The 15,823-nt window shown below is 35.4% G+C and overlaps 1 protein-coding gene across 4 annotated transcripts in view; it reads right to left on the reverse strand.

Annotated features, from left to right (window-relative positions):
* Window positions 1–933: 933 nt before the first annotated feature.
* The window catches only part of LOC120633513 (sodium/potassium/calcium exchanger Nckx30C), a 98,495-nt gene continuing 83,605 nt past the window's right edge, over window positions 934–15,823 (reverse strand). For all 4 annotated transcript variants that reach the window (XM_039903736.1, XM_039903735.1, XM_039903734.1 and 1 more), the window contains one exon: window positions 934–1,772. In XM_039903736.1, coding sequence (XP_039759670.1) covers window positions 1,529–1,772 — 244 coding nt within the window. In that variant the 3' untranslated portion in view covers window positions 934–1,528. The remainder of the gene's footprint in view (window positions 1,773–15,823) is intronic.

Here is a 15,823-nt window from a genome sequence, read left to right on the forward strand (position 1 = left end):
ATTTGCCAGCACTCTATTTTTAATACATTTTTTCATGTAAAACTGCCTCTATATCCATTTCGAAGATTTGATTTTCAAAAATATTGTTAAAATTTCGTATTCTCACAAACGTATCTCTCGTAATGAGTAGAAAACTCGTCGCCAATCGTTTGCTATATCAGGAACATACAAAATTTTGCTTTTTACAAATTCTCGAGTTCCCTGCATGAATTTAGAGGTGTCAAAGTCTACACTGCTAAAACATTACCGTAAAAGCTTTAAAACAACTAACATTTATATAAATATCTTCTAAATATATTCTATGTCGATGCCTACATATTTGGTTTTTTTTATAAAAAAAGCTACTTTAATATTGATAACACAAGAAATTGTTTAGATCTAGAAATATACCCAAGTTAATGGTTCACATCGAATCCTAGAATTTCCCGCGAATACTGAAAAGCATCTTAAACGTAAAATAAACCACCTTAAGATTCATTTGACATATTTTTGGCATTTCGTTTTATACATGAAACGTCAAAGAAGCGTCAATTTATATTAAACATGGCCTTAACAATTAATTGACTTTTCAGTACTCGTCATTTTAGTATTATTCGACATCTAATAATTTGTGCAAATACATTACAACGGTGAAATTAAGATAAAATCCAAGAAACTTATCGCATTCCAGTTTGAGCAATATAATTTGATAACGACAACATTTAAAAGCTTAAAAAAATCCCTGTTAAATTATAATTGTGATTTCTTTTAAATTTTAAAACTTCTGCTAAATCAACATGAATTGTAAATACCTAATATAATTAAAATATTTAATTTACGAAAAACAATCAAAATTTTGTTAATTTTCATTATCATGTCACTTAAATAACTAAAAGGCCTATACAATATTACGTAGACCAATTGTTTTGAAATTTGAATGATCGTATAGTATGTTCTATTAAAGGTCAATGGTTGTATATAATTATTATTATATATATAAGATATCGTTATTTTCATTTTTTATTCGTGTTCTTCCTAGAAAATCATAACATCATCAACATTTGAGTTTTAATAATTCCTTACTGTAACGTTGTTCTTTGTTTTACATTGTTTTTCATGAAATCAATGAACACAATAAATTTGTATCAAAGCAATAAGATTTTTGTACCTAATCTGTAAATCAGTCGAATCTGGTTAAGTTGGTAAAACTGTTGTAATAAATGAAAAGCTAAAACAGATCTCTATCTGATATTGATACTCAATTATACCAGGTGCATCGTAATGACCAAAATGAAGTTACCTCATGTCCCACTATAAATCTCTCGTTTAGTTTCTAATGTAAGGAAGTTCAGCAAATATCTAGAATAAGTAAAATGTAGTAATTGTAAAAATTCCTATCTTCTGGGTTTAATTAACCAGATTTTACTGTATCTATTATTTTCTTCGAAATCACAATGCTACTTGCAGTTATACCTGCATTTTACTTTATGGGCCAATCAGCAACAGTCGCTACCAAATGTTCGCGAGTGTACAAAAAAAAAACCATGATTTATTCACTAGGGCAATGGAAGTATCCGTATTCGAGACCCAAACTGACAGCCACGAAGACGAAGTAGAGAAGGAACATGGTGAAACCAAGCCCTTTATTCATCTTCCACCTGAAGCAGGCGATGCTTATGATGACGAAGACTAACATTGCAAAGAGCAACACGATACTGCACACCATGCCTTTGGAGTTGACTCGGACTGGTTCTCCGTATATTATCCCATACAGAAGCCACGGAAGGGGTAACCTGGAAATATAAAATATAAATTTAAAACGTGTAAACAGGTACTAAGTTTTGAAACGAAAATCTTTTCGTTGCGTAGTTCACGAAGGTCCTGAAGTTGTTAGGCATCTCAATGTCGGTTCCGCTACATGGATTGGTTTTTTTTTAATCAAGAGAGTATAGGCATCCTACCCATTTTCTCTCTGGTTATCATCAGGTTTAGTCGTGAAGTTTTTAATAAAATTAAGTCTCTTGGCTAATGGTAACAAACAAAAAAAAGAAAAAGAACCAAAAAGAATTATTAGACGTCGTTATTTCTTGGGTGTCAACATCTCATGCAATCTCAATTTTGGCAAGTGCGTCGAATCTAAAGCCAAAGTGGCTGCTAAAAAACTTGGTATCCTTAATAAGGTTAGGCGGTACTTCACGCCAGGTCAACGCCTCGCACTATACCAGGCTCAAGTGCGAACAAGCATGGAGTACTGTAGTCACCTGTTGGGTGGCTCTGCTAAGTACCAGTTTGAAGCTTTAGATTCGGTGGATCGTAGCGCCAGGAGAATTATAGGTGACAAATTGTTAACACAGGCGAAACTACATAGTCTCCAGCACCTACGCAATGTTGCCTGTTTATCGGTTTTTTTCCGGATATACTTCGGTGAGTGCGCTCAGGAACTCCACAATCTTGTTCCTCCTTCCCCGTTCTACCACAGAACAGCGAGACACCATGAGCGGTGGCATCCTTATGTGGTTGATATTCCATCAACACGCACGAAACGTTTTTTATCCACGTTTCTGATACGTGCCGCTAAGATGTTGAACGCCCTCCCGGCAACTGTGTTTCCTGCCACGTATAATTTGAGTACCTTCAAGGCTAGAGTGAATAGGCATTTTTAGGCAAGCATATTTGCTTTCTAACGGGCATGATTGTCGTCAAGCGCTGGCCTATCGTTAATATAAAAAAAATATATATATATTACTGAAAAGCTTTTGTAATTGTTCCGTGCAGTTAGCCCTTGATAACAATCTCGCATTACGGCAAGCGATGATGCTGTCTAAAATGGTAGCAGGCTTACCTGTTAGGGGTTGGTTATATTAAACCCATATCTCTAAACGGTTTCTAAACGGTTTCTACGCAGCGTCGTATTGGAAAGCTACATTTCTTGGTGGTACGTATTTATAGACCAGTAAAAATTTTAAATTATAAATTCCAGATACCGTGTTTTATTAAAAAAATTACGTACCTACGTAATTTCAATTCATGAATTTTACGACAATTTGCCCCGACGGATATTTTTACAAGCTTTTATTTACTTTGCATCGTTCATACGTTTGATTTTCTGGTTCGACAATATAATTTTTTTTCAATATTATGAGTTTTTTCTAACATCCGATTAAGCTGAAATTCGGCAAACATAAGCAACTTCGATAAATATATCGAAGTGTAGGTAAAAACACTTTAACACGAATATGAAAATTATAAAAAAACAATAAATAAATGCTCAAGATGCCTTATTATTGTAATATGAATCTTTGAAAAGAAGCATGAATCTGCAATGTTTCCTACTAGATGGCGCTCACCGTCGCTATAAGGCTGATAGAAGGCATATCATAAAACTACAGCATCAGTGGTACCGGACGGTGGCTTAGATAGATATATATTTACATAGATAGATAGATAGATGAACACTTTGTTGCACCCAAATTCTTTAGAAGTAACACAAATGAGATACTATAATAAACTTTTAAAAACATTGGTATGCTTAGTTGACAAAGCACTTCAAATTCGGATCCGGTTCTAAAATTTTTACGTGCATTTTAAAATTATACATGCCATAAATGGTATTCCAAGGATGTTCTGCTATGGTAAAAGTCGACCAATCTAGTTTTTTAAGATTCTAGACGTACCAATGGCGTCAAAAGAATAACAGGGGTCACTGGTCAAAAACAGAACAAGATCGTGAAGTTTTTAAAACCGATGAACGTCAACCGGATTAGGATCATGGATTAGATCTCCTTTGGGTTGGTTAGAACCCTCGCTCTATGAACTAATTAATGAAACTAAATAGTTCATGGAGGGAGGGTGATCACCCAATGAAGCTAGCATTTAAAACAACTTGCTACATGATGGATTTTGAATTGAATTTTTGATTTAAAAACTTCCTTGTTCAGAAAATTGTGTTGTGTGCACAGTTAACTCCTTTAACTATTTGATGTTTCTGATAAGAAACAATGTATAAATAAAGATTTATATCGCCTTAACTTTTTTCATTGGCAATAATTTTGGATCACGCGAGGTCATATCCTGTGGAAACTGGCATTTCATTTGACCCAACATTTGTGCCAAGGTTGGGGCAAAGATAAAATCAAAATGCAAATTTCCATGCCACCTACGGATCATTTACGAACTGTTTAATTGCCATTAAATGAAAGCGAATTAATCTTAAATAATATAAAAAAGTGACAAAATATTAACAATTTCCTTATGAGATGATTACATAAGACGTAAAACAATAATTAAAATGTATTAAATAAAAATTTAAAAACCCCTGACTATCAATATAGTGTACATTTTTCTACTAGTCAAGCCTTTTCATTTGATTACAAACATATGGAGGGATTTTAAATTTGTCATTGTGTAGTATTTCGCTAGTCAAGCCCTTTGATTTGATACCCATATTGAGGGAGTTGTGAAAAAATATTTAATCCACCATTTTGTGGCAGCGGCCATCTTGGACCGATTTTCTTTAAAAATAGCTAAGAACGGGAAGTACCATGCCACAGAATACTAAGGGGGTACAGGGTACTAAGATAATCAATATCAACTTTTATTTTTTAATCAAATCAAATCAAATCGAATTCGATAGTCATCATTAAGCAGAAAAAATGAATTGCTAGAAAACGAAGTAGATTTATTAAGATAGTATTAAATGCAGACAGTTTCAAAATTTACTTTTAGCCGACTCGTCCATTTATCTCGTTTCCTCAATCAGTTTTTCACAAATAAGCTCTATGCACATACACTCAAAGTTGAGGATCATTCGAACGTTGTGCAACATCAAGGGCTAGTTTATCTAGCAAATTTAAAACCTTATTGCACAGAAAATAAGGCCGATTCGCAAACAAACTCTGCGTTATCGATTCGTAAGATGTAGTTTTTGCAAGGCAAGTTTTTGCTGACTGGGTACTTCATATTTTAATGGGGAAAGTTTATGCCAAACCAAAATTTGGCAGATTAGACAGTCTAACATCTAATTTTCTCAAAATACCACCAAGTTTTGTTTATTCATCTGCATGTTAGCCCTCAACGGCAATCTCACGTGATGGTATGTGATGATGCAGTCTAAGATGGTAGCTGGCTGTACTGTTAGAGGTTACATAAAAGTAATATTAAACCATACTTCTCCGGTTGCTACTCGGCATCGTACCGGAACGCTAAATCCAACGGCACCTCTTTGTCAGCAGGGTACGCTGGTGCCTCCCATCGGACCAGATGGCAGAAAACTATGTAATTATCATATCTTATTATGGGGCAAAGCTGCTGATATTGAAACTATATTCATATTGCAGAAAAGAGCTGTACGGTCAATATATAAACTTAAATCACGTGAATCCCTCCGTGAAAAATTTAAAGAAATAGGTATACTGACGGTAGCCTTACAATATATTTATAACAATATAGTATTTGTAAGACAACATATTAGTCTTTATAAACAAAAAGTGGATATAAACAGTCGACTTACAAGAAATGGTCATAAATTAGTGACATCTGCATATCGTCTGCGAAAGGTGCAGAAGTCATTTGTGGGATTGAGTATACGCTTTTATAATATGATTCCTAAGGTAATTTTGGACCTACCAATGCATAAGTTTAAAGAATGTGTTTAAACACATTTATTACAGCGAGGTTATTATACAATTGATGAGTTTCTCAATGACAAGGTTGCTTGGAAGCTTGTATTAGGCCTACTTGAAATAAGTGAATTTTGAATTTTGAATTTTATCCAAAAGCCCTTGCCGCTAAACGAACCTTCCAGCCATTTGACCACAGTATTTAGGACTTATTTTTTGGTAAAGATGCAATAATTATCTTTTATCATATTAATAAAGTTGTAGAGTAAATAATAAATAAATATACTATGACAATATACACATCGCCATCTAGCACCAAAGTAAGCGTAGCTGGTGTTATGGATACTAAGATGACTGAGGAATATTTTTATGAATAATATACATAAATATTTATAATATACAAAGACCCTAAAAAACATTTATGTTCATCATGCAAACATTTTCGTGGGAATCGAACCCACGACCTTGGACTCAGGAAGTAGGGTCGCTGCCCACTGCGCCAGTCGGCCGAATTGACAAAAAAAGACTTAATTTTATTCTAAAAAGAGAAAAATGAGAAAACCCTGATGAGACATATCATAGTGACGTAAGGTTCTCGCCCCCCCCAAGTAGTCAGGGAATTTTTTTTATCATGTCGAGTATAAGAACTCAAAGTGTTAAAAATTACTATGAGATTTAACTCCGGATTTAGTAAATCGGCATGCCTAATTCCATGTAACATGAATTTTAAATTGAACATCCAAACATCTTCGCAAATTTTTGGAACAAAAATATCGAATCATAAAATTTTTCATCTTATTTTTTCCCACTCGTTATGAAAAATAATCTGTATCATAAAGACATAGAGTGCAAAATCTTCTGTACGTTTGTGAGTGTTTAGACTCGATTTATGTCTACAATTTAGAACTCTATGGCACAGGTAATAGAGTCCAAAAGGGCTATCAGCAATTACCGCGTTATCGATCGAAAGATGCACCCCAGCTAATGCAGTCTAGCATTTGTTAGGTATTTCCCTCCCAGACCTAAAGTAGACAGACCGGGTGGCGTTGCCTTTGGACAATTTACAGTACAAATTACGTAGGCAAAAATTATAGCCACAGAAAACGCAATTTGGTTAAAAATTCTTTACTTTTAACCAAACTGAGTTTCTTTGCGTTATTTACTTTATTTATAGACTAGCGCAAATTGGTCCGTGTACAACTTTTTATAAGTTTTCCATACACAATTACTTCCGCTATCTTCCTCAACTATTTTTTATGAAATGAAGCAAAATATAAATGACTTGGTAAATAGTTGTGTTAAGTTAAACGCGTTCTGGAAAATATCCATATCCTATCAAAACTCTTCGGGATAGAATTTTAATAAATCCTTCAACATGTATGTCTACGTGGTATTTACCAATTAATGTATGGCTTAAAAAAATATTTTAACTTTTATATAAACCATCATGTGGTAATTGACTGTAGACTGTAAAATTATGTCGAAAAAGAGCAATCTGCTGAGTTTCTTGCCGGCTCTTCTCGGTCGAATCTGCCTTCCGAGCTGGTGGTAGAGTTTTGTCACTTTTGAAACGTCAAGTCAGTCTGTTTGTAGTGACAAATAGACTGACTTATCGTTTTAAAAGTGCTTATAAAGTGGGCTTACTTAAAAATGTAATATTTAGCCTATAACTTTCCTCAAAAATAAAGCTGCGTTAAAACATTTACCTCGTCAAAAGGAGATACATTCGCGAATTGTAGAGATTGCTGAAAAATTAAAATTTCGCCTGTTCCGATTGGCAGCTACACTTCCATTATTGGCCAAAATGCAGAAGTTATGGAAAATTAGAAAATCAGCGAATAACATGATTGCAATGTGATAACGAGTTCGATGCTAGGGCGCGGGTTTTAGGAAAATTAGTGATTGCACGGATGCATTTTCGCTTAACGGAGCGGAACGGAGAATGCCGGTATAGATCAATCAGTTTAATGACAGATGACAGATTACCCAACCAGAAGGGGGTAACCTCTTTAGAGGTGAATATATATGCAAGCCATCATCATCATATCAACTCATTACCGGCCCACTACTGGGCACGGGTCGTCTTCCACAATGAGAAGAGTCTCAGGCCGTAGTCCGCCACGCTGGCCTAGTGCGGATTAGTTGGTGTGAATTTAAAAAAGCTAAGTTAAAAAAGCATTATAATTCCCAAGTCTATTCTAATGAAATAATGTAAATTTGATGAATTTTGAATTCCTCATTAAATTATTAAAAACGATACACCTACATTTTAACTTTTAACAAAGTCTCATAGAGAGATTTCGTAACGTAACAGTTTTGCGAGATTATTTTTATCACACGTCTTTAAGTACTTCCAAAAGTAATTTAATTTCAAGTTTTAAAAAGATACGAAAGGAACAGCATTAAATCCCTGTCTATTTAAAATAATCCAACTACTATGGATTTGAAAAATTCCAACTTAAATGTATAAAGGAGCCGGTTTTATCCCCGCCGATGTTCTGCAGCGTTTCATTTATCGATTTTGCTCCGTCTGGGCCTCTGGCTGCCGTAATGGCATCCTTTGAGGAGCATTTCCGGCTCTATTCGAACGCTAATAAAGCATAAAATTGCCTAAATGTTCGTACGAGCTATATACTATGGTAGATAGAACTATAATTGCATGTGTCTGGAACCCTAGTACTGTCGGAATTGTGTTGAACATACAATGCTAACTTGCCCGGCGCAGTCTATGTGTTTGCTTGGCTGTAATTACATTTTGTTCGTCTGTATGGAACTTCTTCTACATTGAGAAACATAATAGCTTCAAATACACAATTATTATTTATTAAAGTCTATTATTATGCCGTAAATTGTAAGATCTGTATGTACTTATAACATGGCTCGTAAAGATTGTCTCTTGAATAGTAATATCAACACATTCGACAGATTTTGTCTGGTGGGAGGACTGAGGATTCATCCTTGGCTACCACCCTGACGATAAAGACCTGTCGCAGTGCGATTTAGCGTTCCGGTACGATGTCGTATAACCCGAGTTAGGGTTTAATTTGTAATTGCCATTATCCGTAACAGGTTAGCTCACTATTATGTTAGTCTGCAATATCACTCAACACCTTAGTCAAAGGCTAACTTGTAGTGAACGTACAACTTACTAACCTTTAAATTTGTTAACTTAAATGAGTAACTTGGAGCCTTAAAAATGAACATGGACTAATATATCGGTCGGAATAAACTGATCAGTGTTTTGTCACGCTCTTACATTCGAAAGATGCTCTCAATTGAAGTGTGACAACACGTTTATTTGGCACACCCATAAAATTAAAAAAAAAACAGATCTTGGGTCGGAACGACCAAAATTAGACACAATGCGTAAACTTTGCCGATTATTTCAAAACAGGACAGGGACCTAAATTCACGTTTGCGTTTTTCTTTCGACCAATCACAAGATGCGCCCGTTAATGCAAGTCTGAATAGCTCGCACGTAGAACGGAAACTTGAAAGCCGCTAATGATGCAAGAAGGACGAAGTGTATCCTTCGCAAATTGTAACGGTGAGGTACGTCATTTTGAATAATAGCAGTCCGTAGGGTTTAGGCCTTTTAGGTGGGTACCAGGCTAGCCCAGTGCGGATTGGTGGACTCCAAACGCCTTTGAGAACATTATAGAGAACTCACAGGCGTGCAGGTTTCCTTACGATGTTTTCCTTCGCCGTTGAAGCAAGTGATATTTTATTTGCTTAAAACGCACATAACTTGAAATATAAGTTGGGCGTGTAGGTATTTGAACACAGCCCCCTGAATATGAGACCAAAGTCCTTACTACTAGCATCGCTTCATAAGAATTATAGTCAAAATAAATGAAACAGTATAGTTTTCGTGGAACTGAAAACACAAAATCAATAATAACAATTTGTATGTATAAATAAATAATTATTTAGTTCTGATTCAGTAATGAGTTTGTATTTAATTTGCCCCAGTGATGACAACGTTTAGTTAAATTAAGCTATTTAAAGGTAGTTGAGTAACAATTTAATTGAAATTGTGCTTTTTTGGAAACTTTTGACTACTATTAATATGAATTTTGCATGCCAATTTGGCATGGTGCACTTAAGATCTAAATATTTTTATAATTATATTTTTGATCTTATAATTTCTGTAACACCTATTTACCTGTATCAACAAATAAATAAAATTGAATTTGATATGCACATAGAAATTTTACGCAATCGCGCCCTTTTTAAATTTGTCAATTGCCACGTTCCTCACACCACCGATGCCGAAATTAGTATCAATAAAGATACTTTGGCAAAAATTTCAGATTCCGAATTTTTTATTACTCCACTAACAAATTTAATGTCATAGTTGCTTCTACATCTAAATCTGAATTTTTAAAAACACTGCAAAAAAGGAATTGTTTGAAAACGGATTAAATTTCTAATTTTTATTTTTTCATTCATTTAAAACAAAAGAAACACCCATGACAATACAAGTAATAGGTGTCCGTATGTGATAATGATTTTAGTTTTACTATCGCGGTTCATGAGATACAGCCTGATGACAGACGAACAGACAGAAAGGCGGACGGACAGCAATCTTAGTAATAGGGTCCCCTTTTACCCTTTAGAACTCTAAAAAGGATTTCCATCACCTTTGTTCCACGTAATCCAGTATTTATTTATGCTAGATATACAGCAAACGAAAAAAAGTCTAGCTATGGAGTGCCTTATTACTCCGTCGGGAATAAAAATCGAGGCGCTGATCGAACAAAATCTAGAGAGCCTACGAAACTTTCATACGGTGGAAAAATAGCAAAAAATGTTCAGTTATTTTCTGTGAAAATATTTAAAAGTTTATCCTGTCCTTTCCCTCGCAAGTGTGATGAAATCGTCGTATGGAACGCGTATAGTACATTACTTGTTACACTCTCGGCTTTCTCAACGCATTCGCTCATGCTAATAACGGTTCAACTGTAAAATGCAATTTTACGTAACTAGATGCTTAAAATACTAATGACAAACTGATGTTTGAATTAAAAATGTGTGTGTGTGTATTAGTGTATACCCGTAAGAAGGGAAACCGTTGCAGCAACTAACATTTAATTACTTAAAACGTAAAAAAACTTAGTAAAATTATAAGTGCGTGCTGGGATTCGAACTCGGCCCCCCGAAAGTAGAGTCGAGCTACCTAATGCGCTACCACCGCTTTCGCTAAAAAAATACTTACATTCACTGATAATTACCATCAAAAACGAATAAGACATTAAATTAAAAAATAAATATAACCATACCAACACCCACGTGTTTAATGTATTAGAAATAAATATGGCGCGTGACGAAAAATTTGACGCGTAACCGAAAAATGTGACGGTAATTTTTTTTCCAATGCCGATAAAGAAGTTTCACTTAAAAAAAAATAGTAGTAAGTTTATAAGTAGGTACGCTACTAAGTGTGTAGCGATTGAGGGGTGCAAAGTTCAAGGAGATCGGGGTTCATGGTCTCGTTTTATTACCCTGCCTTTAAAGTCATAGGTTTGCAGACAGTATAGGCACATTTTCTTTTATGATTTGGAAAATTTAATAACTCTACAAGAAATCGAAATCTTACTCAAGTATCCAAACAAGGTTAAAATGTGCGATATTTTAACAAAGCCGGTGCAGTGGCTAATCTTAGGTAATGAACAAACTAAGTAAAAGACACACTTTTCATTTATAATATTGGTAACAATTTAAAATCTCACAATGACTGCTAAAAATATCTGAAGAGTTTGTTTTTACGTCCATTTCTTTCTAGCGCATACAAACAATATATAAATAATGTATAATATGTGTGTAGTATTAGAATTTATGAGTAAGTAGTTTAATACAATTATTTATATACATATATATTTTAAACTTAAATTGGTGCACCAACCCGTTCCTTCGTCTTTCCTAACGTCAAAGGTTGTCTGGAAAGATTGCTTTCGTGATAAGGCCGCCTTTGCACGCTCTATTTCCTATATAAGTTTCTTCTGTATAAATGTGTGTGTGCAAACAATCAAACATATCTGTTAGGAGTACTAGTTTGATTTAAAAAAAATGTTTTTAGCATGTGGTAGCTTAAATCTTGTGAAAGGTTTTAAGCTATCGCTACAATCCTTAGCATTTAAGCGACCGGCTGGAAGACGACGCAGTGGGTCGTAGAATACAAATCAGTCAGGGACCTATTTACTTATCACTTATACGCGGAAGTCGCAGGAAACAGCCAGTATAAAAATATCAAGCATAAGCCATTGACAAAAATGAGAAAAAATCAACAATATTTCTCTTAATAAAGCTTTAAAGTCACAAGAACAAACTGTGTGAAAAATCGAGAAAGGAAAATTATATAGTCATTTTCTTATAACATTATCCCACGGCACGTGTGCGAGCTTGAGTGTAGATGAAGCATGATAATATCGAATTTCATATTTTCCATGGAAGTTTTTACGAATTGTGTCAGTGCAGCGTTAAGAACATACAACAAACCGTGTACACGACTGATATCGAAACATCAAAAACCGCTCCACTTTAGAATGGTTTCTCGAACAAACGGTTAGTCATTTGATACCATTTAGCAGTTGACAGTAATTAATTTACCTCTAAACGTTCACCGTGAAATGGGAAAATGGGTAAAGTGTTCGGTTTTTAAAGTCGGTTTCCTGAGAAGTCAAAAAATAAATAATAATTGTTTTTGTTTAAGCCTGAGCACGTGGTTATATCACTAACTAGCTGTTGCCCGCGACTTCGTCCCATTTTTTTTGTTTTTAAACAGACAATAAAAAAAAAATTATAGCCAATAAAAAAAGTAACAAATACTTCCACATAGTTAAGCTTCCTTTTGGGGAAGAAATGGTTAAAACGGTTGTATCAATATCTTTTTTCTATATTAATCTTTACTGTTACATAGTGTAAAATGAGAAAGGATATTAAAATTATCATTTTCATATTACATTCTCGCGTCGCTGGGAGGTTTTTCTAAGTTATGTTCGTTTTAAGTAATTAAAATATCACTTGCTTCAACGGTGAAGGAAAACATCATGAGGAAACCTGCATGCCTGAAAGTTTACATAATTTTCTCAAAGGTGTGTGGAGTCCACCAATCCGCACTGGACCAATGTGGTGGAGTACGTCCTTAACCCCTTCTCGGTAATGGGTTGATATGATGATGTGCGCTGTAGTCGCGGGGCGATGGACCATGTGTGCAAGCTTCAAGGCTGATACTACAATATAACATTAACTTTCCTACTTTCCACGGATATTTATAATAAATATTAATAGCCATTTACACAAATTTTATAAACTTAAATCTACACTTTATTATAATAACCTAAGTTGGTTTATTAAACAACATGATCGATCGTAAGTCACGAGGTCCTGTATTCAATTTTCGGAGGGGGAAACATGGTTAAATACAAGATAATTCTGTCAAGGAAAATCTCAGTTTTCGCCCGGATTCTGTATAGCTAGCGGGTCGGGTCATTATAACTAACGTGCGACCATACATAACAGCATTGAATAAGCGTGGGAGTCCTTCGGTGACACTGTTATTTAAAACTTATTAAACCTATTCTACGAGACAGATGTCCTGTGCCCATAAGTGTGACGTAAATATTAAACGAAACGGACGATTTGATGCAACAAATGTACGTATTAATTTTGCATCCCATACATTGTCACGAAAAGACACACAAGTGTGTACACACAACACGTTTATAACACACTTATACATCCATTCTTTTACACATACACTCACTTACACACATAAGCACACAAACACACGCACACGACCACACACACACACACACACACACACACACACATACACACACACACACACACACACACACACACAAACGCACCTCAAGTAGACACAAATGTTGGAATTATCTTTCGTTAACCTTTATAGATTGAAGATTTGGCTAAGGATCCTAGAGCCAAATTAACTCGACACTATACCGAAGATATCCCAGACGTCAGCCTATACGAGATTAGTGTGGCTCTCAAGCAGCTTAAAAATGGCAAAGCGCCGGGTGATGACGGAATAACGGCAGAACTCCTGAAGGCAGGTGGAAAACCGATACTGAAAGTCCTTCAGCGATTGTTTGATTCCGTTATTCACCAAGGCACAACGCCAGAGGCATTGCACAGGAGTGTGGTGGTTCTGTTCTTCAAAAAAGGTGATAATACCTTGTTGAAGAATTACAGACCCATCTCGCTGCTGAGTCATGTCTACAAGCTGTTTTCGAGAGTCATTACGAATCGTCTCGCTCGTAGGTTTGATGACTTCCAGCCTCCCGAACAAGCCGGTTTCCGTAAGGGCTTTAGTACCATAGACCACATTCATACGCTGCGGCAGGTTATACAGAAGACAGTATAACCGGCCATCAACGATTATTTTGCTGTACGAAACGAAATAAATATTTTTAATTTAATTTAATATGCTTCGAGTTCGAGGCTACCAACAATACTGTGAAAGGATCATCAATTTGACTTAATTAAGCTTTAAAGTTACAAGAGCAACTTGGGTAAAATTGAGATAGGGAAATAAAATGATCATTTTTACATTATAACATTCGTGAAGACGTGAAGTCGCTTGGCGCGTCGCCAAGTGTGCAAGCTTCAGAAGTGATGTAACAATATAACATCGGATTTCCTTTATTCCACGGAAATTTTTATTAAAGTTTATCATACAGTTTCTCGCGACTTGATATACGCATACACCTTCTGATAAGTATATATTTCGCATTTTGGAAGGACAGGACTTATAACCACCTTAAGGGTTTTAACAGTGTCATCGGGGAGATGGAGCGAGCGCAAAAACTGGCCATGAGGAGAGTCCCAGGGCTCGACAATATCGAGGGGAAGGGCGGACTTCGCCTCGAAGATATATTTTGCGCGGTCTCGTACCTTGGCTAGGTTCTACTTTTCGGACTAGATGGCGTTACAGTCGCTGATAAATAAATAATGATAAATAAATAAATATACTACGACAATACACACATCGCCATCTAGCCCCAAAGTAAGCGTAGCTTGTGTTATGTGTACTAAGATGACTGATGAATATGTATATGGATAATATACATAAATACTTATAATATACATATAAACACCCAGACACTGAAAAACATTCGTGCTCGTCACACAAACATTTTCCAGTTGTGGGAATCGAACCCACGGCCTTGTACTCAGAAAGCAGGGTCGCTGCAAACTGCGCCAATCGGCCGTCATAAAGAAGGCATGTAGCATGAGGAATGCGAGCCGTAGCTTATTCCTAAAGGCCTCGATCGCCAGAGAGTCGCACATTGAAATCCTGTTAGTTCCAAAATTTGTCTGTATTTTAAAGTTTGAAAACTTGACATTTCCTCCAAGTGCAGCCTAAAATACTGTAATTATATATCATATAACATGTTAAAGTCCGTTCAGTATTTTTGGAATCCTATTATTTTCAATTAAGCTTTAAAGCCACAACAGTAAACTGGTGGATAATTTAGAAAGGAAATGATTATTATTTTTCGTATAAAAATCTCGCGTGCCGCTTGGCACGGGGCCAAGTGTGCGAGCCTGACGGGGTGATGTAACAATATAACATCGAATGTCCTATTTCCCGCGGACATTTTTACTATACCATATGAAACGGATTATATATCATGCAAATATTTCAGCTCGATCGATGCAGAACTTTTTTGAGTTTTCGAAGCGTACACAAACCAACATAACATTTTGTATAAATGTTATGTTGGTTTGTGTATATATGTTGGTGTATATATAAGATGAAACAAAAACTATGTCAAAACATCGTTGTTTAGACATAGTTTTTAATATGAATGAAATAGAATGAATTTCAATAGCAGATATTCTTTTTTATAAAAACTCTTTCAGAGAGAAAACGGATACGTTACATGAGGCCGTGCTCAGCTTACATGTTTGGAGTGAAGCCAAGCGATGTGAAAAAATTTACTCTTTTAAAAATCACCAGTTTTGGCGTTAAAGTCGTCAGAAAATTGCCAGCTATTTTATTCAAGCACTTGAAAATAACAATTGTGTAAAATTTTCTTCATTGAATTATCATGTTCTACTACAAATCCCAAGGACCTGGGTTTTCCATTAATGAATTCAAGTTCCATAAGTATGTAATTAAACGGACGGAGGAAACAAACTTATATTTATCTACTAGAAAATGCCCTGCGGCTTTGCCCGCTTAAATTATACGTACG

Source organism: Pararge aegeria, chromosome 21 (genome assembly GCF_905163445.1).
Source record: "Pararge aegeria chromosome 21, ilParAegt1.1, whole genome shotgun sequence".
NCBI lineage: Eukaryota > Metazoa > Arthropoda > Insecta > Lepidoptera > Nymphalidae > Pararge > Pararge aegeria.